At 36.7% G+C, this 25166-nt stretch overlaps 1 protein-coding gene across 1 annotated transcript in view; it reads left to right on the top strand.

Moving 5' to 3' along the window:
• ndufa8 (NADH:ubiquinone oxidoreductase subunit A8) overlaps positions 1–24942 on the top strand; it is a 29284-nt gene extending 4342 nt beyond the window's left edge. The window contains exons 2-4 of the mRNA XM_028809226.2: positions 20344–20507; positions 24114–24279; positions 24703–24942. Of these exons, the coding sequence (XP_028665059.1) occupies positions 20344–20507; positions 24114–24279; positions 24703–24840 (468 nt within the window). The 3' untranslated portion in view covers positions 24841–24942. The remainder of the gene's footprint in view (positions 1–20343; positions 20508–24113; positions 24280–24702) is intronic.
• The last annotated feature ends 224 nt before the right edge of the window (positions 24943–25166 follow it).

The following is a 25166-nucleotide window of genomic DNA, read 5'->3' as shown; positions in this document are numbered from 1 at the left end:
ATTTAGGAAACTTTTGTATCCAGTGTTACATATACCTGCTGTTTCTCTGTGAAGTGCCTTGAGCATGGGAAAGGCCCTATATAAATAAAATGTATTGTTATTATTAAAATGGGTGGGTGGAGTAAAGTGTGTCAGCTATTGTACTGTAACATTTTTAATTAAATAATATGATAAAACCTGTGAAGAACCATGTTTCTTTCGTACTACTATAGGGAACAAGAATCAGTTTTTATGCTTTTTGATTTAAGAATAATGTTGAACAACCTGGTGCAGTCATAACCATTTCTGCATAAAAGCAGTTGGGTGGTTTGTATATATAGTGTGAATTAATGCTGTGTGTGATTAAAGGGTTAACTTTACCTTGCATGCTATCATTTAATTTACTTACGAAATTAAATGAAATGAATGAAAAATACTTTTCATTTTTGCTGAAAATTGTGACTGACATAATTTCTTGTTTGTGTTTGAACAAAGCTTTAAGCCTGTTTTTCTGTAATTTAGATCAATATCCTGTTTTTTTTTTTTTTTGTTTTGTTTTTTTGTTTTAACATACCAAAAAAAAAAATAAGAGAGCTGTGTCATTAGTTAGTTGTGTTTGCACGTAGATGCTCATAAATTACCTCAACACTTGAAGTGCATAACTAAATTATGAAAATGATTCCTCACTTAGGATTTTAGTTTCAAGTTTGTTACGTTTTTGGTGATGGCTTTAACTAAAAGATGTCCCAGAGGAGAAAAATGTACAACTATATCAAGGGGTGCAGAGTTATGATAAAATTTAACAGCTGATGATTACTGCCTTTAATATTGTACTTGTAATTATCAATTTCAATTAACATTATGTACATTGAGATATGCACCCTATCTTGCCAACTGTATATACTGTATTATGTGTACAAACCTCCATTTTGCAGGGAACTACTTAAAAATGGTTAACATGGAATTAATAGTTGGATTAATTAAAAATTTGAAAATAAAGGGTTTGATTTTTTTTTTTTCCAATAAAGCTATAGTACAATTTGTGGCACTGTTTTTTAATATACTAAATACAGTAAATTGCTGATATTCAAATTTACATAAAATTAAAATTTAAGTATAATAAACGTTTCTCCATTTTTCTTTCAAAATAAATGTTACTTCTGAAAAACTAGACATCACCACCACTTACCATTCAAAAATGTTAAATGTGGGAAATTGTTAAACTTCAAAATGTCTAACTGGCCTTCTGCCGTATTAAGAATGCAAATATTTAATGTGTATGTAGAATAAAAGGAGATAACATCTTAAATAGCTATGACAGTCGTCGTCTTCTTCTTTCGGCTTCTCCAGTTAGGGGTTGCCACAGTGAATCATCTTCTTCCATATCTTAGGTTTTGAACCTAAGCTTAGGAGGTACTTGGATAGTAACACATTATTACATGCTGTTACCAGACTCAGTCCTTGGGCAATGACACCCCCGCTCTTTTGGAAAGTATTATAACAAAAGGGACACTCATTTAAAGAAGCAGCATTGTAAGCATTTGCTTTTCAGGGTGTATTCCTCAACAATATGATGAATCGTTACATTCAGGCATGCTCCCGTAGTTCTAGTCAGCCACATATTGGCTGTGCTCGAATAAAGCAACACTTGTTTCAGATCTGTTTTAATTTTTGTCCAACTTTTGGAATAAACTAAAGACAAGGTAATTTCCCAAGAATGACTACAGGAGTAATTGACTTCTCTTAACCTGAGAGTTGATAATTTTTTTAAAAATGTTTGTTTTAATTAGAGCCTTGTCTTTTGATAAATGAAACATAATGACTACTGTTACCTGAAATGCTTTTCATAGCTTGCTGAATGTGGACCTGCAATGTTGCAAAATGGGTAATTTTAAAGGTTATCAGTGTTGCTGACCTAATTTTACTGGAACTTGATGTCGCTTGCTTGGTTTTCCTGCACTTTTTATAGTAAGTGCTTGAATTTTAAATGGCTGTTAAAGTTATTTGTGTGCAGTGGTTTGCCAGTTTACCAGTCTGCACTTGACATATTTATAAATTGTCTTCATTTTGGCACACATAAAAGTCTAAAACCTGTCAGGTGGTCTAGGTTCAATGTTAATTGTATTTCTCAATTTTTCTGGAAGTTTCTACAAATTGAAAATAAATAAATTCAAAATATTTTCAAAGATATTTTTGATCAAACTCCTAAAAGTACATTCAGCATGGTCTCCTTATAATTATTCATATGATGTCAGTGCCTCTGATTTGCCAGTGCACTCACGCTTAGTGAATTTATCTGTGCTTGATTACAACACTCAATTTCTGTTTAGAGCAGTTTGCAAATGGGAAAGTTCAGTCTCTGAAAGAATGAGAATAGTAAATGAAAAGCAGTAATTGTCACTTTCCACGATTAATATATTGAGGCAGACATAATTGTAATCACAACTAATATACAATTAATTCTGCAGCCCTAACCATAACCAAGTTAGAGATCAGTATATAGAAAAGAGATTTCCCCCAATTAACTTGAATGTTGGCGAGTAACAACTTCATGTATTTACCTTGGGTTGTAGGAGGAGTGTTTAGCTTTGATTTATTTTCCCATGCACGCAGACCACATTTATTCCCAGATATTTTCTGTTTTCTAAGTGAGAAATAAATTCTGCTTTAATTAATACTAACAAATCAAAAATTCATTATCATTGCCACATGAATTAATAGGTACCAATATTTTTCAGGATTCTTTCAGTACAAAAAACTCTTCAAAGCTAGTTTTGTGAAAACACACTTCAGCTTTATCAAGAAGTCACTTTGTGAAATTTCCAGTTCTGAGATTTATGTTTGTGCCAGTATTTGTAGGAAACATTAACTTGTCAAAAACATTAAAAGCAGGAAAGATTTTTTAAATTTCAAAACGTCACTAGGTATGTGTAACTTCTTTCTCCATTTAACATTTGACTTTATTTTAAGTGCCGTCTTTAATGAAATAACGAATTATTCTGGATTCCACAAAGTTCTCTAAAAATAAGGTCTATCTTTCCCTTCCAAAAAATCTATGTGCTCTACAGACATAAGCAATAGCAAATCTCTGATCTATTATAAGGAATATCTTTTTGTTTCAAAACATGAAGGCATCCATTATAAGTAATTGGAGGTTTAGTGATGTCTCTTGGTCATCTGAAATTCACATTGTAACTTGTAGCTCAGTGGGCACTTAACTGCACCCTCAATGCATGCACAAATCATTTGTTTTTATTTGTAAACTCTCAATCCGTAACAAGATAAAAATCTGAAATTAATTGAAGGCTTTCTTCTTTAAAGAACAATGGGTTTACTTTTATATTTTAAAGTAAATCAAATAGACATTTTCATTCAAAGGCATCAATGCCCCCTTTTTTGGTAGAGGGAGAATTTTGTGAACAACAAAGGATGGAATTTTATAGGGCTGGAGGGATATTTTAGCCTGACGTGGGTATCAATATAGAATGATACCTGCATGTACCAAATTTATTCACTAATATTTTCTTTTCATATAATGGTCAGAAGTATGTTCAAAACCACTAATAATTGGGATTTCATTTTGTGTGTTATGCAATGATAATAAAGGAGTCTTGTAACAAAATCAAACTTTAGACATTATTATATCGGTGCCAAATAATTTGTTAAATACCCAGATTACTTGGAATACCTTCATTTACAGCTTATTTGCAAAAACATTTAAAGTTAAATTTGTAGCACACTTCCAAGTCATTCAGTCAGGTTTATAATATTTAATTCTTAAAGATTTATATTCACAATACCTAGTATATATTGACTGGTTAATAACACTAAATGGAAGTTCATATAACTATAGTTGGTGAGTAATAAACAAGGAGTCAAATTCCTTATATACATACTTGGCCAGTAAATTTGATTGTGATCTATACCTTTGCTTCATTCATGTTAGTTGTACTAGTGGACACTCTTCTGGCTTCAAAACCCAGCGAGATGTCCCAAATTCAACATTTGCTAACTTGTTTTAAGCTGTAGGTAATGGTTTTAGCCCCCCATTAACTACATGTCTCTGCAGTTTTCTGTCATTAATGCATTATTATGTCATCAGTGAGGGCTGCCTCATGCACATATGGTGGGGTCCCCCCTTCCAAGTTCGCCCCATAATCAAATAACTTTGACATTAATGAAAGGTATTTATTTTTCTTCAGAGAGTAGCTGGATTTTTCCTGCTTCCTGCAGGTGGGATCTAAATTAAAGGTGTCGGTAAAGGAAAAATAAGGTTTGTAACCAGCAGTTTGTGTATTTTCTTACTACTACTATTAATTTGTTTTCCATTTAATGCAAAGTGCAAGAGTTGACCACAGGCGTACCATGTACAATAGTGTAAACAAAAAAAAAAGTAATGAATTTTAATGTTACTAATAAATATTAATTCTTAATATAATATTAAATATAATTTTTTTAAAATATTATTTAAAGTATAGAGCTAAAACAAGCTATACACCTTTGCCTTTCTTTTGTAAAATGTTTTAATGACCGGTATAACAATATATGCAAAATACAGTGGAACCTCGGTTTACGAGTGTTTCGCAAGACGTGCTAAAATTTTTAATAAATTTTGACATGATAAACAAGCGAGGTCTTGCAATACAAGTAGTACGTATACGCTTTGTCTGCTGAGTGTCAACTGAGCTGATGGTTCTTCTCTCTCTCTCGCTGCGGGTTTGTGGGCAATCATCTCCTATTCTCCGTCTTAGTTGGCGTGCCTCACTCATATAGTCAACATCCGTACACGCGTATACTGTTTACTACAGCATTGTGACTGCGTGTGTGTGTGTGTGCACGCGCTGTGATGTGCAAGTCCCTGTCTTGCACTCCAAAAAGTCTCAGTACTTTAGCAACACCAGCTGTATTCAGATTGAAACAGCAACAGCGTGGTTATTTATTTTAGCGGGAATCTGCCACTCTCCTATACACAGACACAGCAGTCGGGCAGGGTCGTGGCCAAGTAGTACTGTGCCCTGCGCATTTATAATGTTCCTTGTTCCTTGTATCACCCATTGACGGCAGGCGGCTTATAGCATGTCGTGATCTTTTCGGATTCGCTTTTACGGCGAACTGCTACAGCGCTGGGAGACTGCGATTGCTTTGGGACTCTGTTCTGCATGTCGTCCCGTTGGGTGGAATACCACAAGAGTTTAGAAACTCACTCACACCAGCCGTGATTCTTTTCAAAGGTAAAGTGCAGGTTAGTTTTTGTTTTATGTATTTTTACTTTATATTTTGTATTAACCATTCTTATATGAATAGTTTTGGGTTGTGAACGAATAATCTGAGTTTCCATTATTTCTTATGGGGAAATTCGCTTTGATATACAAGTGCTTTGGACTGCGAGCACGTTTCTGGAACGAATTATGCTTGCAAACCGAGGTTCCACTGTACAATTTTTTTATGTGTTTAGCCTTGACAAAATTACAGTGGGGCAAAAAAGTTTTTAGTCAGCCACCAATTGTGCAAGTTCTCCCACTTAAAAAGATGAGAGAGGCCTGTAATTTTCATCATAGGTATACCTCAACTATGAGAGACAAAATGAGAAAAAAAATCCAGAAAATCACATTGTCTGATTTTTGAAGAATTTATTTGCAAATTATGGTGGAAAAAAAGTATTTGGTCAATAACAAACGTTCATCTCAATACTTTGTTATACAGTAATCCCTCGCTATATCGCGCTTCGCCCTTCGCGGCTTCACTCCATCGCTGGATTTTATATGTAAGCATATTTAAATATATATCGCGGATTTTTCGCTGGTTCGCGGGTTTTTGAGGACAATGGGTCTTTTAAATTTCTGGTACATGCTTCCTCAGTTGGTTTGCCCAGTTGATTTCATACAAGGACGCTATTGGCAGATGGCTGAGAAGCTACCCAACTTACTTTTCTTTCTCTCTCTCTTGCGCTGACTATCTGTGATCCTGACGTAGGGGGTGCTGAGCAAGGGGGGCTGTTCGCACACCTAGACGATACGGACGCTCGTCTAAAAATGCTGAAAGATTATCTTAACTTTGCTACCTTCTGTGTGCAGCTTTTAAGTATGCTGCATGGTGCTTCGCATACTTAAAAGCTCAAAGGGCACGTATTGATTTTTTTATCTGTCCCTCTCTCTCTCTCTGCTCCTGACAGAGGGGGTGTGAGCTGCCGCCTTCAACAGCTTTGTGCCGCGGTGCTTCGCATACTTAAAAGCAAACAGCCCTATTGATTTATTTGCTCCTTTTGAAGAGGAAGATATGTTTGCATTCTTTTAATTGTGAGACTGAACTGTCATCTCTGTCTTGTCCATGGAGCACAGTTTAAGCTTTTGAAAAAGAGACAAATGTTTGTTTGCAGTGTTTGAATAACGTTCCTGTCTCTCTACAACCTCCTGTGTTTCTGCGCAAATCTGTGACCCAAGCATTGACAATATAAAAAATAACCATATAAAACATATGGTTTTCTACTCTCGCGGATTTTCTTATTTCGCGGGTGGGCTCGGGAACGCAACCCCCGCGATGGAGGAGGGTTTACTGTATACCCTTTGTTGGCAATGACAGAGGTCAAAACGTTTTCTGTAAGTCTTCACAAGGTTTTCACACACTGTTGCTGGTATTTTGGCCCATAACTCCATGCAGATCTCCTCTAGAGCAGTGATGTTTTGAGGCTGTCGCTGGGCAACACGGACTTTCAACTCCCTCCAAAGATTTTCTATGGGGTTGAGATCTGGAGGACTGGCTAGGCCACTCCAGGACCTTGAAATGCTTCTTACGAAGCCACTCCTTTGTTACCCGGGCGGTGTGTTTGGGATCATTGTCATGCTGAAAGACCCAGCCACGTTTCGTCTTCAATGCCCTTGCTGATGGAAGGAGGTTTTCACTCAAAATCTGACGATACATGGCCCCAATTCATTCTTTCCTTTACACGGATCAGTCGTCCTGGGTCCCTTTGCAGAAAACAGCCCCAAAGCATGATGTTTCCACCCCTATGGTGTTCTTTGGATGCAACTCAAGCATTCTTTCTCCTCCAAACACGACGAGTAGAGTTTGTTTTCATCTGACCATATGACATTCTCCCAATCCTCTTCTGGATCATCCAAATGCTCTCTAGCAAAACTTCAGACGGGCCTGCACATTGTACTGGCTTAAGCAGGGGGACACGTCTGGCACTGCAGGATTTGAGTCCCTGGCAGCGTAGTGTGTTACTGATGGTAGCCTTTGTTACTTGGTCCCAGCTCTCTGCAGGTCATTCACTAGCCCCATACCCCCCCATGCTGGTTCGGGGATTTTTGCTCACCATTCTTGTGATCATTTGACCCCACGGGGTGAGATCTTGCGTGGAGTCCTCAGATCGAGGGAGATTATCAGTGGTCTTGTATGTCTTCCTTATTCTAATAATTGCTCCCAAAGTTGATTTCTTCACACCAAGCTGCTTACCTATTGCAGATTCAGTCTTCCAGGGCCTGGTGCAGGTCTACAATTTTGTTTCTGGTGTCTTTTGACAGCTCTTTGGTCTTGGCCATAGTGGAGTTTGGAGTGTGACTGTTTGAGGTTGTGGACCGGTGTCTTTTATATTGATAATGAAGTTCAAACAGTGCCATTAATACAGGTAACGAGTGGAGGACAGAGGAGTCCCTTACGAGAAGAAGTTACTCGTCTTGTGAGAGCCAGAAATCTTGCTTGTTTGTAGGTGACCAAATACTTATTTTCCACCATAATTTGCAAATAAATTCTTTAAAATCAGACAATGTGATTTTCTGGATTTTTTTTCTCATTTTGTCTCTCATAGTTGAGGTATACCTATGATGAAAAATTACAGGCCTCTCATCTTTTTAAGTGGGAGAACGTGCACAATTGGTGGCTGACTAAATACTTTTTTTGCCCCACTGTATAACTGATGTTTTCACTCATGGTTCCTCTGTGTATACTGCAGCTTTCTTCTTTTTGAGATCTCTTACAAAGCTAAACTTCTGTTTAGGGCTGGCAAGCAATAAATCCATGTCCTCATCATCATCAACATTTATTTCTGTAGCACATTTTCATTTGAAGAATGTTTGCTTAAAGTGCTTTGCACAGTTTAAAAGAAAGGTCAGAAGAGAAAAAACAAAACAGCAATTAAGAAATAGTTATTGATAACTAAATAAATAATATAGAAAAATAATTTGTAAAGAATAAATATGCACACACATAACACAGATATATAAGAAGTACAATCCTAATTTGAAGATAACTAAAAATTTTAGTTGAATTGTATTTTCTGCTCCTCTCCCACATTGCTAAGCCATCAAGCTACAACTCTGGTGTACTATTTTTGAGTATGCTTAATCATGGTGGCAGTTGTGCCACATTCAGTGGTAGAAGGTTCCTCCAAGTATTGGACAAAATTATCTTCCATGTTTTAGTATTTCACCCAAAGATCTGAAAAAATGCCTGCTCGTCGTGCAAGAAACAGATAGTTTTCGGAGCAGAGTTGCATTTTCATCTTTTGCTAGATATTTTTTGTGATTGAAGTAACTCTTAAAATGTCACCTTTTGTATCCAAAACAAAATTACAACTGTTGTCAAAACTGAGCAGCAATAACATCCATATAAATAAACTTGGGTAAGCTATATAAAGTTATTTTTAGGTGTTTTCTACAGTCATTAAATTGTAAGTAAATCCCATTCAATAAATGGTCAGGCTGACTAGGGAGATGTATTTATTATATGTTGATCCTAACTGACAGTTTGTGGCATAGCAACACACAGATGTCCACATTCAGGGTAGCTGTTGCTGGCAAGATGACTTTTTTGAAAAATGCAATTTCTAGTGCAGTTTAGGATGTCATATACACAAACCTGGCAACTCAGCAAAATCCTGGTTTTAATGTTTAAAAGATATGCATGCCTTGACTATGGTTCTAGGCTTTTCCCCACATTCTCTGTTAAGAGTGTGCGGACAGGTTGATAACTGTCCAGCTGCCCTTGTCTTGCCAAAAAGAAGAGCCGTGGAAGAGCAATGTTTGAGTTACACTGAAGTGTTCTTTGATGTAAAATCTCCCCTTCCTCCTTGTCTGAAATGAGTCATTTTTAAGTGGAATAACTGTATTGAGTGAACTCATTTGTATGTTGCACCAGATTCTTTGCACATGATTTTTGATGATTATTAATACACACTTAATTTAGAGGGTAACCTACTGATAAAGACATCTAGGTTGCTTTTGAAATTATAGATGAACAACAAGAATGTAAAATGAACAAGCGCAAGTGTATTGTCATTCTTGCTATCACCACATTTATAAGTACTAAATAAATGTTTAAATGTGATGATGGCAATACCAACAATGGGAATAAAAAAACAAATGGTTGATGTACAGTCATTGCCCCCTCAGAACAAAGCATAAAGCTTTATCAATTCAGCACTGCAAAAATGAGCTGTTTATGAAAAGTTTAACTTATAATCATTTAATGCTTTATAACAAAAGCATAGATATTGGTTTTTACCCTCCATCGTCTCTTAATGATATGTGTTGCCTGTCCCCTGCAGTATTATTTCACTTGGTATGTTCATAGTCTATGAACAACATCTGCCTCAGTTTTAAGATTAATTTTTTAAAACACTTGTGCAAAATGAGTCTTAGGTTGGACACGTTATAACACTGAGATTGAAATGAATCCAAAAGCCTGATTATTTCGTTTCAAGTTGGACTGCTTTTCAAGTTATGTTAACCAGTACATTATAAATCCAAAAATATTTTTTATTTTTATGCCTTTTTGATATAAATATTTAATTGTCGACAGTGTTTGTTTGTCGTCTTGTTGCAAATGTTTCTTTATGTTTATTTCGTAATCTTTTCAAATTCTGTGTATAAAATTTTCACTGTTTAAATAGAGCACACATTCATATGCCTGCCTGAATTATTTGGGCCAAAATTAGATGTTCAATTAATCAACAAAAAAGTTGATAGATTGTTTATAAAATGATCATTTGTGGCAGCTCTACTTCTGTTGTTCATCTTAGCAGGAGAATAACTGAAGACAACAATGATTTTGTTTATTTAATAAGTACATAATCAATGTCTCTTAACTGGCACACACCATCTTCAGTGAGTACATGTTAACATTCTACAATATAGTTGTAGTGAAAAGTTAAGCAAAATGACACCTTTTATTGGCTAACTAAAAAGATTACCATATGCAAGCTTTCGCGCGGAACTCGGGCCCCTTCTTCAGGTAATATTGTAATCTTTTTAGTTAGCCAATAAAAGGTGTCATTTTGCTTGACTTTTCACTGCATTCATAATGGCTAACACAGTACAACACCCTAGTACTACAATATAGTTGTAATTTCTCAAGAATCTGAATTAAATTATATGGCTTCAGAAAATATATTATGGACATACCATTTACTTCATGGATCCCACTGATCTGAAACAATGGCAGAAAGTTAATTAGTGGCTATATGGAAGAGTGTTTAGTAAAATCTCTTGTCATAGTACACAACAACTTCTAGTCAGACTTAACAACTGCAGTCGCTGATCTTTTCGCCAGATGATGTCATATTAAGTGATTAGAAATTGCAAGGTATGTCGAATAGACAACTGTAATACAGTACAGTATAACATTTCCAGAGTATTGTGAGTTTGCTCCTTTTTCTTGATAGACAATAATATGTTCCCTGACAAAGGTGGCACCACGTCCTGGTATGTAGATAGATAGATACTTTATTAATCCCAAGGGGAAATTCACAAATATAAAATATACAACATCAGACAGATGAGTCTCTCTTCTGTTTATCAAGTCCAAAACACTTGTATTCCTTACTCTTCACAGTTGCATTGTACTTTAGGGTAAGCGCGGAGTGTTTTTCTGCTCTTGCATACATAGATGGCGGAGTGGTGGCTCTGAGGCTAAGGATCTGCGCTGGTATCCCGGAAGGTTGCCGGTTCAAATCACCGTCACTGCCATAAGAGATCCTACTCTGCTGGGCCCTTGAGCAAGGCCCTTAACCTGTAATTGCTCCAGGGGGCGCTGTACAATGGCTGACCCTGCGCTCTGACCCCAAGGGGTATGTGAAAAAAACTAACAAACACTGTTGTAAGTCGCTCTGGATAAGAGCGTCTGCTAAATGATGTAAATGTAAATGATAGAGCCTGCCCCTACAACATAAGATAAAATTGGGAGAGTCCCAGTCAGATTAGATTGAGTCACTGCATGTGTCGGACTGTGCAGCTGGGGTTATGGAAGTGCTCTGAAGTTTATTAAATGAAGTCTGCAAATTATAATTGCAAGATAAGTCATGTAATGTGACGTGGCCTTAACGTGAACAAATAAAATGTTTATATTAATCTATAACCCTTTGAGTGAAAGACAAAGGTGATCATTGTTTTTATGAAAGTTATTGTTTCTAGGTAACACAAAATGTAATCCTTTTACTACTTGGAGCCACTTGGATAGGCACCAGTTTCCCTGCCATCATGCACAGGATAAGTAGTTTGGAAAATGGATAAATGGAGTCTAGTAACCACCTGGGTAGAATACCATTGGTGAAGGAGGAGACCAGAACTCTGCCAATTTAGTATGTATTTTTTGGGCTCACCAAGGGGTCGTATTTACTAACATTCAGAACAAACCAAACTAGTTTGCCACTTTTCTGAAAAGAACCACATTTTGAGGACTGTTGACATTGAGTGTTAACACAATATTTTGTGTGTGTTATTTTTACTTTTCAAATGCTTCAAAAAGTGCAGTAAAATCAGGTTTGTTAAATACATACAATATCAATATTCCTTTAAGAAGCTTGACAAAGAGTTAACTTTCTAATTTTAGTTGCACAACAACAACAAATCCAAAATGTCACTGTAGAACGGTTTTTGAACCCTGATCATCAGTTTTCCTAGGGGATTTTTTTTTCCCTTTTATAAACAGTTTTCAGTTTATTTTTATGTCTGGAGGCATTGCAGTTTGCATTCTACTTTCTAAAATGTAAAAAAAATAAACTAATGATTAATGAATTAGTTTCTGTAGATAATCATCATAGTGTTTTGCATTTTTCTTCTTAATCATCTTTATTGTTTAGGTTTTGCTTCTTAATTATTTCAAATTACATAGTCACAATTTCTGTGGTCATTAGTACTTGTGTGTGTTAGAATGAAGTAAATCAATTGAAGCAAAATATAAATAATTTCAGAGGAGATGCACCTCTTTTTTTTTTTTTTTTTTTTTTTTTAAAAGAGGGGGCCTTTTTGCCATTTTATAAAAATGAATAAGTAAATAATTGCCAGCACTCCTTGTTATTTGTTACTACATACTGACAGCAAAACAAGCTACAATAAGGCAAGTTTCATTTAAGGATAGGCACTTACCTTTGATTAACAACAAATTTATTGGACTAAAATAATATTTTAGATTAATTATAAACGAGTGAAATCTCCGTCTCCTCTTTTAACCTTTATTAGCCTTTGATGTATATCAGTTTTGGTAGTGTTTGAACCTCTTTTTCCATGGTTTTGAAATTTGTTAAACGATTACATTAGAAAATCAACACTGCTTAAGATGAACTTTGTAAGTGCATATAGCTCATGTTTAAACAATAATAATGTAAACTGTACGCGAAAATTAAATAAATGAATGTAATAGGGTTCATTAAGTCGGTCTGTTTTTCTAACTGCTGCGCACCCCCACCCTATTTTTGTTACCATAGTTGACTGTCAAGTTCATCTAATTTGTAGAATTGTTGGAATCCCACATTCTTCAATCTAACAAAGAATACTTCAGGAGGAGTATGCTGTAACCTTATGTTAGATTGTTTTTTTTTTTAATGGACTACGTAAAAGTTGAACAAAATTAGATTGTTGTGTTAGTAGCTGAAATGAACACCTGATCCTTTAAAGTACAGGAATGCCATTGATTTGAAGCAGTTGTACAGTGAGGAGTGGGCCAGACTTCCATCACAGTGTGGTGAGAAAGCATTTATTAACTACAGACAATATCTATTTGCAGTCTTGCTGCTAAAGGTGGGAAAGTTGCTACATGGTCTGAAGAATTAAATATTTAGGTTTTCTACACAAGACTTAAGGTATTATATGAAAGTTATCAATAAATCAGTATGAATTTGTATTATTTTCTCCTTCACTATTCGTTTGTCATTTCCTCCATATTTCTGCATTGTTGGTTTCATTTTTTAGGAGAAGAACCCCATCTGAAGTTGTTTGGTAAGCAGAGACCACAAGGATGTTTTTAAGAAAAAGCATACGTGGAACTGGCAGATTTGAATGTGTGTGTCTCTCACGAATACTAAATGTTCAGTGTGCATGCATCCAAGAAAAGATTGGCTCTCATTTCAAGATTTTGTCTGTACTTTTGACCAATTTACAAATTACAGTGTTACAGGATGGTTAGTTGTTCAAGTAATTCAGTTCATGTGTGTTGGAAATGAAGTACTGGTTAATCACATGCCCGTCATGGCAGTGTGCACCAATTCCCAAGATGACACTTCTTGTATGCTTAATCAAAGTTCTAAAATAACAAAATTATAGTGGTTTTTTTTCCCCAAAGTTAATTTTGTAGATTTACATTGTAGAACTGGTCAAAGTCAAAATTACATAAGTTTTCACCAAATTTATTATAGTGCTTTTTATATGCTGATAGACGATGGCAGTTTGGATCTTTTCAGATTTTCACTTGTACAATTTGAATTTTGTTGTATGTTTATACATGGTGACAACACATCTAATGCAGTTCACTTGATTATCATCATCTAGTAGTCAACCAGCTCTCTGTGTTTGCATTCTGTTTTGCTGTGTCAACTTCTTCTTGTGTTCTTAATTTGCTACCTGTCAGGGTGTGCAGCAAAAGTTTGCACCTGACTAAACAAAAACGTTTTTCCTGAAATGACTATCACTATTATAATTTACCAAAGCTAGCCTAAAGCAGTACAATGAAAATAAAATGGAGTACAGGACTGAATCCACTAAATTAATATTTTGGAAACAATACAGTTCTATTTCAGCTAGATGTATGTTTTAATAAACAGTTTCTAAAAGAGTTTGGGTATCAAAAACAACAAATTAAAAAAAACAAAAATGCTTGAGTAAACTTTCTCTGTATAATCAGATCAGGCTTGACCCAAGGGCAATTTGGTCAAGCTTATTAAAAAGAACTCAGTGTTTGTTTGACTTAAAGGTTCAGTTTGTTCTTTACATGTTATCAAAAAGAACTAAAATTTAATTTAGTACTTCTCTCTAAGTACATTAAATAACCTTTCCCTCTATTACTTCTACTGTCCATGAGTAGCTGCATTTATCACGCAGTTTGTTCAGTTCTCACCATGAGTAGCAGTTCAGTCAACAGTACCAACTCTCGGGAAACGGCTGCCAGTCCAGTCAGATAACTTACTGAGTATAAGAATTGAGGACTGAAAGTTCTTGATACACACATTACAATGTTTTTAAATTTTTTTTAGCAAAAGTCTAGTTAAAGTGAATATACCTTTGTGTTTACTTGTGTTAATACCAGCAACAAAGAATAATTTTAGAGTGGTTTTTTTCCCCACTGCGAGTTGTTTTTACATTTCAATCAAGTGATTATTCAATGTAAAATCCATTAAGGAGGTGGAGTTGCGTAGATGAGAGTTGTAAAGCACTTTGAACTAGATTGAATGAAAATGAGCTATACAAGTAATACAACTATAGGCCAGTAAGCTTAACGTGCATCAGGAAAATTAATGGAAGGGATTATTAAGGATAAGACTGAGCTGCTCATGGCAAGTATAGGAGTTTTTCTGAACCGTAAGCATGGGTTCAGAAGAGGGAGGTCATGTTTTACTAACAAGCTGAAATTCTTTGAGCAAGCAACAAAAGGATATGATCAAAGTGGAGCATATGATGTTATTTAGCTTGACTTTCATAAAGCATTTAATAAGGTGCCACATGAGAGGTTGGGCATCAAATGTGTGTGGGTGATGTTTTTATATAGGAGCTGATTTGGTTGAGACACAGGAAGTAGAGGGTAATGGTGCAAGGAACCTTATCAGAATTAGCTGATATTAATTAAGAGTGGTGCTCCACAGGGGTCAGTTTTAGTTTTTTATATATAATATATATATATATATATATATAAATATAATATTAGTGCTGGGCGGTATACCGGTTCATACCAAAAACCGTTTTTTATTTTTGTTGTTATATGGATTCTTCTCATACCGCAACACTGGTTTAAATAGCCTAAACAACGTTCAGAATGTGGCGCAGTGGGGAAACTGTTTAAGGGGGGGACCTTTTCACTGCTGCACCGCTAAACACACATGCAACGGAGTACATGCGTTAGTGGAGGTATTGCACGGTGAAAATGGACAGAGAACATTCTGAAACTGAAGCTGTAGCACACAATAAAGTTGAACATGATGACACAGAAGAACTCTTGCCGAAAAAAGGAGCCATGTCTGTTGTCTGGAGATACTTTGGTGCTGGCGCCCTGTTCAGGATTTGCTCCTGCTTCGCACACGATGCTTGCTGGGATTTGTGCAACCCTGAATGGATGGCATAATTAAACATTTATAACGAAGATTTTTTTAAAGTTCTGAACACTCTGTGGTCTAAGTTTATAACTAGTTTTAATTTCACAAAGACGTTTATCGTGTGGTGATTGGTTATGTGGAGAAAGAAAAAGGAAGGATAGGAACTGGGGGTTTGGTACGTCAGACAGAGATGGCACACATGCAATAAAGAAAGCCCGCTCAGAAGAACATCTATTGAATTCTGTGTTCATGCCACTGACCACCAGATCACGAATCCAATATTTAAGTTAAATTGGTTATGTGGAGAAAGAAAAAGGAAGGATAGGAACTGGGGGTTTAGTACGTCAGACAGAGAAAACACGCTTGCAATAAAGAAAGCCCGCTCAGAAGAACATCCATTGAATTCTGTGTTCGTGTCACTGACCACCAGATCACAAACCCAATATTTAAGTTAAACCTGCGTGATTTGAATTGAAGGTTTATTTATACTTTCGGACTTTAAGACACACCAGTGGCCATTTTTGGTTAAGTTAAATGCACTTTTTTTGTTTAAAGACTATGTGGACTAATATAAAACATCTGATTATTTTCAAATTCATATGTTTCACTGGTTGTTATTTTAATTTGATTATTATTAACTTTAATCGTGTTAATGCAGAGACATCAGGGTGACATTCACAGGTGGACAGACGTGAGCAGATGAGGTAAGATATGCACTGGAGCCCAGAACAGGATATGCAACCCACAGGTCACAGGCATCAAAATAGTGAGGCATGAAATAATAAATTGAATGATTAGTTGACTACCAAAATAATCATTAGTTGCAGCCCTAGTGTTCAAAAGCCATTAAGAATGCAAACAAAATATTAGGTTATATAGCACGATGTGTGGAGTACAGGTCCAAGGTGGTCAATCTTTATAATGCACTGGTGAGGCCTCATCTGGAGTACTGTGTGCAGTTTTGGTCTCCGGGCTACAAAAAAGACATACAGTGCATCCGGAAAGTATTCACAGCACATCACTTTTTCCACGTTTTGTTATGTTACTTCCTTATTCCAGAATGGGTTAAATTCATTTTTTTCCTCAGAATTCTGCACACAACACCCCATAATGACAACGTGAAAAAAGTTTACTTGAGATTTTTGCAAATTTATTAAAAATAAAAAAACTGAGAAAGCACATGTACATAAGTATTCACAGCCTTTGCTATGAAGCTCAAAATTGAGCTCAGGTGCATCCTGTTTCCCCTGATCATCCTTGAGATGTTTCTGCAGGTTAATTGGAGTCCACCTGTGGTAAATTCAGTTGATTGGACATGATTTGGAAAGGCACACACCTGTCTATATAAGGTCCCACAGTTGACAGTTCATGTCAGAGCACAAACCAAGCATAAAGTCAAAAGAATTGTCTGTAGACCTCCGAGACAAGATTGTCTCGAGGCACAAATCTGGGAAGGTTACAGAAAAATTTCTGCTGCTTTGAAAGTCCCAATGAGCACAGTGGCCTCCATCGTCCGTAAATGGAGGAAGTTCGGAAACCACCAGGACTCTTCCTAGAGTTGGCCGGCCATCTAAACTGAGCGATCGGGGGAAAAGGGGCCTTAGTCAGGGAGGTGACCAAGAACCCGATGGTCACTCTGTCAGAGCTCCAGAGGTCCTCTGTGAAGAGAGGAGAACCTTCCAGAAGGACAACCATCTCTGTAGCAATCCACCAATCAGGCTGGTATGGTAGAGAGGCCAGACAGAAGCCACTCCTTAGTAAAAGGCACATGGCAGCCCGCCTGGAGTTTGCCAAAAGGCACCTGAAGGACTCTCAGACCATGAGAAAGAAAATTCTCTGGTCTGATGAGACAAAGATTGAACTCTTTGGTGTGAATGCCAGGCGTCACGGAAACCAGGCACCGCTCATCACCAGGCCAATACCATCCCTACAGTGAAAAATGGCGGTGGCAGCATCATGCTATGGGAATGTTTTTCAGCGGCAGGGACTGGGAGACTAGTCAGGATAAAGGGAAAGATGACTGCAGCAATGTACAGAGACATCTTGGATGAAAACCTGCTCCAGAGCGCTCTTGACCTCAGACTGGGGCGACGGTTCATCTTTCAGCAGGACAACGACCCTAAGCACACAGCCAAGATATCAAAGGAGTGGCTTCAGGACAACTCTGTGAATGTCCTTGAGTGGCCCAGCCAGAGCCCAGACTTGAATCCGATTGAACATCTCTGGAGAGATCTTAAAATGGCTGTGCACCGACGCTTCCCATCCAACCTGATGGAGCTTGAGAGGTGCTGCAAAGAGGAATGGGCGAAACTGGCCAAGGATAGGTGTGCCAAGCTTGTGGCATCATATTCAAAAAGACTTGAGGCTGTAATTGCTGCCAAAGGTGCATCGACAAGGCCGTGAATACTTATGTACATGTGATTTCTCAGTTTTTTTTATTTTTAATAAATTTGCAAAAACCTCAAGTAATCTTTTTTCACATTGTCATTATGGGGTGTTGTGTGTAGAATTCTGAGGAAAAAAATTAATTTAATCCATTTTGGAATAAGGCTGTAAGATAACAAAATGTGGAAAAAGTGATGCGCTGTGAATACTTTCCGGATGCACTGTAGCAGCACTAGAGAAGGTCCAGAGAGGAGCTACTAGGCAGATTCCAGGGCTACAGGGGATGAATAATGAGGAAAGATTAAAAGAGCCAAGCCTTTTCAGTTTAAGCAAAAGAAGATTAAGAGGTGACATGATAGAAGTGTTTAAAATTATGAAGGGAATTAGTCCAGTGGACCGAGACTGTTATTTTAAAATGAGTTCAGCAAGAACATGGGGACATAGTTGGAAAATTGTTAAGGGTAAATTTTGCTCAAACATTAGGAAGTTTTTCTTTACACAGAGAACCACAGACACTTGGAATAAGCTACCAAGTAGTGTGGTGGACAGTAAGACTTTAGGGACATTGAGGCTTGTTGGGCTGAATGGCCTGTTCTCGTCTAGATTGTCCTAATGTTTTTTATATTGGAGCATACCTTCTTGTTCTGCAAATTGTTTTAGTTTTCATTCTCTGAAAGCTTCTCAAGGTGAAATCCCAAACCAAGTAGTGTACAGTGAATGGCACACAGATCTTAAACTGGGTCTCACAAAAAGTGTTTATTTCTGTAAATAAAATGTTAGTATATAAGCAAATACAAAGAGAAAGCATACTCTCTTCAGTTAATTTTTAATCTTTAAGTTAAATGTTTTGGGATCTGAGAAGTTGAAATTGAAGGAGCTTCCCCTTAGGGGGGTGTGCACATCTTTAAAATTACTTACCAGGTACAACCTGCAATAAGGCTTAACTTAGCTCTTTTTTCCTTACCAGTGCCTGTTTTTCCAATGCAAGATCTGCCATGAAATTGTGCATTATTTTGCTCTTTTAAGTAACTGAAGCCAGTTTTGCACAGGCAACTCCCTGAAAACCAAGTTGAGTTTGAGTCAGTGATTGTTTAAGCCAATATTATCCTTTTTTGTTTCAGGAAATCTTAGTGTGATGCTCACCAATTCACCCATATGCAGCAGACAAGACAATTTTTACAATTTTAAAGATTGTATTTACATTAGTTATTTTTATTTAAAAACTATGAAAACCAATTTTTTTCTTCAGTTGTTACAGAAAAGTAGACTTATATCATTGTATTTCTAGCCTAGAGCTATCCTGTAACATCTGATCACATATGCTGTTGTTAACAGTTAAACATTTGCTTTGACTAATATACAGTACTACTAGCCGTGCCCTGCTGCTCCGCCCGCGTAGAAGTGAAACGGGACATGGAGGAGGAACCTGGCCGGGCTCCCTACTCCTGACATCCTGCTTCCCCCTCCTCTCGGTCTGCAGCCTCTGTCTCAGATTAGCGAGAATATTTTGCTCCTACAGTTGAGAGAAGTCGCATCCAGAATCTTCAAGCAACTTCTAGGAAAAAAAACCCAATCTAATTCCATTAAGTAGTTCTCTCGTGAAAGCAGACAGAAAGACGTGTTTTTTTATATATATATATATATATATATATATATATATATATATATACATACACACACACCAGTAACGGTGCCATGCAGTGTATACACTTGACTTGAGCATTCATAGTTTTCAGACTCCTTTCTCTGTTTGTTTAGCATTCATTTGATCAGAGGTTGATGCACTTGCTGCTTCCTGAGCAGCTCTTTTTTTCTCTGCCCTTCTTGTCTTCTTTTTTCGGCATGTTTTCACGTTAAAAGTGATTAAATCAGTGTTTGTGTTGCAATTACTTAGTACATTTTCCTTAATTTTTCACTTCAATCTGCCTGATTTAAGATGTGAAGAAGTAGGGGAAGTGATGGTGAATGTGATAGGGATGATTACGGCACCCATACGCATGCCCGCCCTGCTGGCCGCTGCCGAAAGATGATTCTTCAATAAAGTAAAATAAAATAATAAAAAGAGGAATAACTTTGGAGGTCAGTCATCACCCCGAAAGTGAATAGTAGACATCACGTGGTATATGTGTACCAAATTTCAGGTCAATAGGTCAAATGGTTTGTGAGCTACAGGTGATTTAGAAGTCTGGACAGACAAACGGACAGTTGTGGTAGCGTATTATATAAGATGAGATTTTTTTTTTTTTGAGTTTGAGCACAGGCAAGTTAAGTGACATGCTAATTCTCACTCTGGGTCAGTTTATAAAGCTGACCCAGCAACTTATGTGTTTTAAAATTAACACCTAAATGCTCTTAACATACTGTGTCTCCTAACATAATTTTCAATTTGTAGAAAACATTCTGCTATAATGATACTAGCAGTATGATTTTTTTACATTTATTTATTTATTTATTTATTTTAACAGGTGAATGTTTCATCAGCTGTGCTAAAGGCTGCAGCTCATCACCTTGGCTCACAATGTGACAAGGCCAATAAAGAATTTATGTTGTGTCGCTGGGAAGAAAAAGATCCCAGGAAATGCTTAAAGGAAGGGAAGAAGGTCAACGAGTGCACTTTGCAGTTCTTCAGGTATACATTACTGGTACCATTAATGTTTGAAATGAGAACACCAAGTCTTTTGACATTTATACATAAAAAATCTTGTGTGTTAAGTTAGTGCTTGGCCTGATTTACCATATGCCAATTGGTTTTCGAATGGCAAAAAAGTATATCAAACATAATACTCCACTGTTATAATAGTAAAACGGTAATTCTAATGTTATATTTTGAAATGTTTTCTTCATGTAAAGTGTTTTTTTTTTTTTTTTGTAATTAATGTATAGAATGTGATACTGTGTTACAATGGCTAGCACTGTTATTTCACAGCAGCTCTGAGCATTTAATGTCACTTGTATAGGCTCCATATCTCGCACTACCAAATCTGAAATGGATTAAGTGGCTTTAAAGTTAATGGATGTGTTAATGTAACAGTACCAACAAAAGAAACTTGCTTGGTGATAAGTAGTGACGAGTAAACCACGCTGAATGTGCCTCGCTTCGAGTTTGACAATATTATGCTGCCACATAAGTGCCTACTATTTCAAAGATTTGTTTTGTATACTTTCTGTGAATGGTCATTTAGTCACTTTGCCTTCTACTCTTAACTGTTTTGTCTGATCATGACATAGAATTTAACTCTTTACTCGTAAACTCCCCCCCCCCCCCATCTGTTTTGCCTCTGTACCTCTTTTTGCACTGAATCATTACTCTCTAGCTACCTTTTGAAAAAAAATATACATTTAACAATATTTTCACGATAGCGTCAAATCAGCTATAATGTATGGTATTTCTAAAAGTTAGCTTTTTTTTTTCAGTTTTATTCAGTCACATTCATGCTTTCCCTTGAACCCTCCCTTCTGATCTGACTCTAACAGCGCCAGTATAAATTCATTCCCAATCTGATGCTGTTCGTTTTCAAATAATATTGCATTAGTGCAATGATGTTTTCTAATTGATACAATTCAAGTCATAAAATGATTTCTTCAAAATGTCACATATATTTGTCTCTTTCTTTTTTGCCTGGTGCTTCATTGACATTGTGCACCAGAAGGCGTGAGCTTATTCTACTGGTGACCGGTTGCTTGTTCCATAACACACTTGACTTGGCGGCGATCACCGCACATGTACTGTACAAGGCATGCACAGGGAAGCCCACTGAGAAAAGAAGAGTGTTCATGGCTCACCTTGCAGAGGAGCTTCGTTGTCGCTTCTTACAAGAAAAGGCGATGTATAAAGCAAAAATGGATGCAACATTGACAAGCTTCTATTCCAAGACCACCGCTTCCCCAGCCCCTTCAGTGTAATAGTAACGACAGCACAAAGAGAAGTGTGTACATTGCAACAGGTACACATGTCGTAAATGTAGAAAGGACAGTCCTTGGGTGTGTAGGAACTGTTAACATTTTAATCTGATGATTGCATATAGCATCAAACCGACCTCTCTGTACTATTCTTTCCTCTGCATGTCCTGGAGTACAAAAGAAACAATACAGTGCACCAAAATGTGGTGACTGCATAGGCAAGATCGAAGAGAGAAAAAAAAAAAAAAACGCGGTCACTGATTACAAGCGCAAGAAGGCATGCGAATAAATATGAATAATGTTGCATCCGTGCCACAATGTTTTCCGAAATGTACTATACAAGTCATAAAATGAGTTATTCCAAATATCATATATACCTATGTCTCTGTTTTTTTTGTCAGTGTGGCTTTGACATCATGGACCATAAGGTGCATACTAATTCAGCATAAGCAGGAACACTCAATAAAACTGAGTAAAAAAAATTTCAAGTGACAGTGAGATACGAAGCTGGCAGATTCACCAGCATTTGTGTGTCAGCTTTTATCCCTCCAGATCAGAGAATTTCTGGTTCCATTGTTTCAAAACACCACTTGCATCTACAGGTATTCCCAGTTTCAGATAAAAAGTAACTACGTCAGATCTGGGGCGGGATGTGGGTGTTGTATCGTGATCGTGACTAAGGGAATAAAAGTGGGGAAAAAAAAAACGCTAACTTTTACAAGTGCTATAAATTCACACCGGCTGTTACAGACACAAATCAAATGTATGTTTTTATTGTATAATATTAACAATAAGAGTAGCTCACAACTCAAAACGGTAACTTTGCAGAGGAGATGGTTTCGAACTCACGACCTCTGGATTATTATAAGTCGACAGATCTAACTGCTACACCACAGAAGCTGTCATATTGTACTTGCACCTTTTGTGAAAGTGTTTATTTGATAGTTGGCCATCAGCCTTCACACATTATACAGTTCATGTCTACATTTTGTCATTTATTACTAAAACATGAAAAACGTTTGTTTTAATGATGTGTTTACATAGATTGTTGTAGACACAAAACACACATCAAATTACTTCCCCTTAGAATTCTGGGAAGCTCACTCCCAGATCAATCAAGGCAGGAACTGGGAGAACTTCTTGCCCCTTCTGAGGCGGTGGGGGGGATGGTATAGCAGGCTGCTTGGGCTTATTGACACATTTACAAGATAAAAGAAGCTAACGGTGAGGTGCGAAGGGATTTAAGGTGGCCCGGATTTATGAGTGTTTTTCGTTGGCTCTAGTGTTAAAAATCTGACCCAACTGAATTTGTAATTTAATAGGGGATAACAACCAAGAATTTGACCCTGTTTATTGAACAGTTTCAAGTCTATGGACTACAGGAGAAGCAGTTGGAAGTGGCAGAAATGAGAATGTTGAAATGGATGTGTAAAGTTACAGAGGACAGACAGAATAAGAAAAGAGACAATCGCAGGTACAATAAAAGTAGATGTGATACTTAAAGTACAGGAAAAGTGGTATGAACATGTGACTAGGAGAGACAATCAAGTATTTGGGAAAAGAGTGATAGAAATGGAAACATGGGAGAAGCAAAAGCAGGTGAGGCTGAATCAGATATGGACAGACAGAGTAAAAGAAGACTCCAAAGGAAAAGGGTTTGACTGGGGAGGATATGCAGGCTGAGCTGAATAAAGAAGGTTGGTCAAACGCATCACCTCCATGTAGAAGTTGGACAAGATAAAGATGAAACAGAAGATAAATTCTAGTTGTAAAACTACTTTGCCACCAAAGACCAAATGTGGCACATAACACTGCATATGTAAATTTTCATGTGGCCAGGAACATTGAGGCTACAAACAAAGATGGAGTTATACATTGATTAGCTACCTTAAAAAAACAGGGATTATGCCAAAACATACATTACATTTTGCTACAGTTTTGTGTTTGGGTGTTTATTGGAGTAAATACAGTGTGCACATCTTAACAGTTGTGTGAAAAAGGTTATTTATACCTTTTTAATACAAGTAGTTTTGCTGAAGTTTTCAGGTTTTAACATTTTGAAATTTACACTAGCTGCAGACAAGTGTGGCATAGTGGTTAGTGCTGCTGCTGCATCATAGCTCCAAGATGTTTTGTTCAAATCACAGCCTAGTCACTGTCTGTGTGATGTTGCATTCCTCTCAGTGCTTTTGTTTCCCTCCCATGCAAGTTAAATTGGACTTGTATGAGTGTGCTCACCAGTAGACAGATTGCTTCATCTATTATTGGTTTATGATTTGAGCCATGTTCATCAAAGATACTGCTCTACTCACTTTTTGAATATGTTTTGTTTCAGGCAATTAAAAATGCACTGTGCAGAGCCTTTTACGGAATACTGGACTTGTCTTGACTACTCTGGTTCAGCTGAGCTGCGGCACTGTAGGAAACAACAACGTGCATTTGATAATTGTGTCCTAGAAAAACTAGGCTGGGAGAGACCCGACTTGGGTGACTTGTCAAAGGTATGCAGAAATAAAGAGATATATAAAAAAGAGAAATACTATGTAAATTTAAATAACTTATATGCATTATACTTGAACATATAAACTTGGACTCTATAGAAATAGAATGTTTGACCTGTACACGTTAGAAAATATTAAAAGGTACCAATTTTGTGGGCTGATTTCTGCTTTTTTTAATGACTGTAAACATGTGGGAATGGAGTCAATGAAGTAACTGGTAGAATTATTTCAGTGTATGAGTACATCTAAAATGAAGTCCTTGATTACAACAATTCATTTGGAATATTAACTGCTTAATATAAAAGTTATGTGGAACAAAGACTTGACTTTTTTTATCTGTAGATTATATCAGGCAAATTGTGTCATTTGTAAATATTAGCACAGTTTTTTTTAAGACTTTAATATCAGTTTTGTTTTCCATAGGTCACCAAGGTGCAGACAGACCGACCAATGCCTGAGAATGTGTACCATTCTAGGCCTAGACCAGAGCCCAATCCTGTTATTGAAGGAGACCTTAAACCATCTAAATATGGTAGCCGAATGTTTTTCTGGACCTGGTAAATCCTTGATTATAAATTTCCAGATGGCAAATGATTTCATGTCTTTGTCATTATGTAAAAAATATCTATTCTGTTAGACAAATAAAAATTAATCTTTAAGCTACTTCTACTTCTTTGTTTTTAATCCTACTTTCCTTTTACATCATCAGTAAATCTTCAAAATGTACATTTTAACAGGGTAGGTTTTAAGATTTTGAGTGTCTGAACCTAGTAATAGATGAGTAGACAGATAGAAAAAACTTTATTCTCCCCAGGAGAAAATTAGAACTTTACATAAGAGCAAGAAAAATATTAATAACAAAAAAACTCCTCCCCCCAACATGCACA

This window comes from Erpetoichthys calabaricus, chromosome 9 (genome assembly GCF_900747795.2).
Source record: "Erpetoichthys calabaricus chromosome 9, fErpCal1.3, whole genome shotgun sequence".
NCBI lineage: Eukaryota > Metazoa > Chordata > Cladistia > Polypteriformes > Polypteridae > Erpetoichthys > Erpetoichthys calabaricus.
Note: the sequence above shows the minus strand (reverse complement) of the source record. Positions and strands in the feature narration are given on the sequence as shown.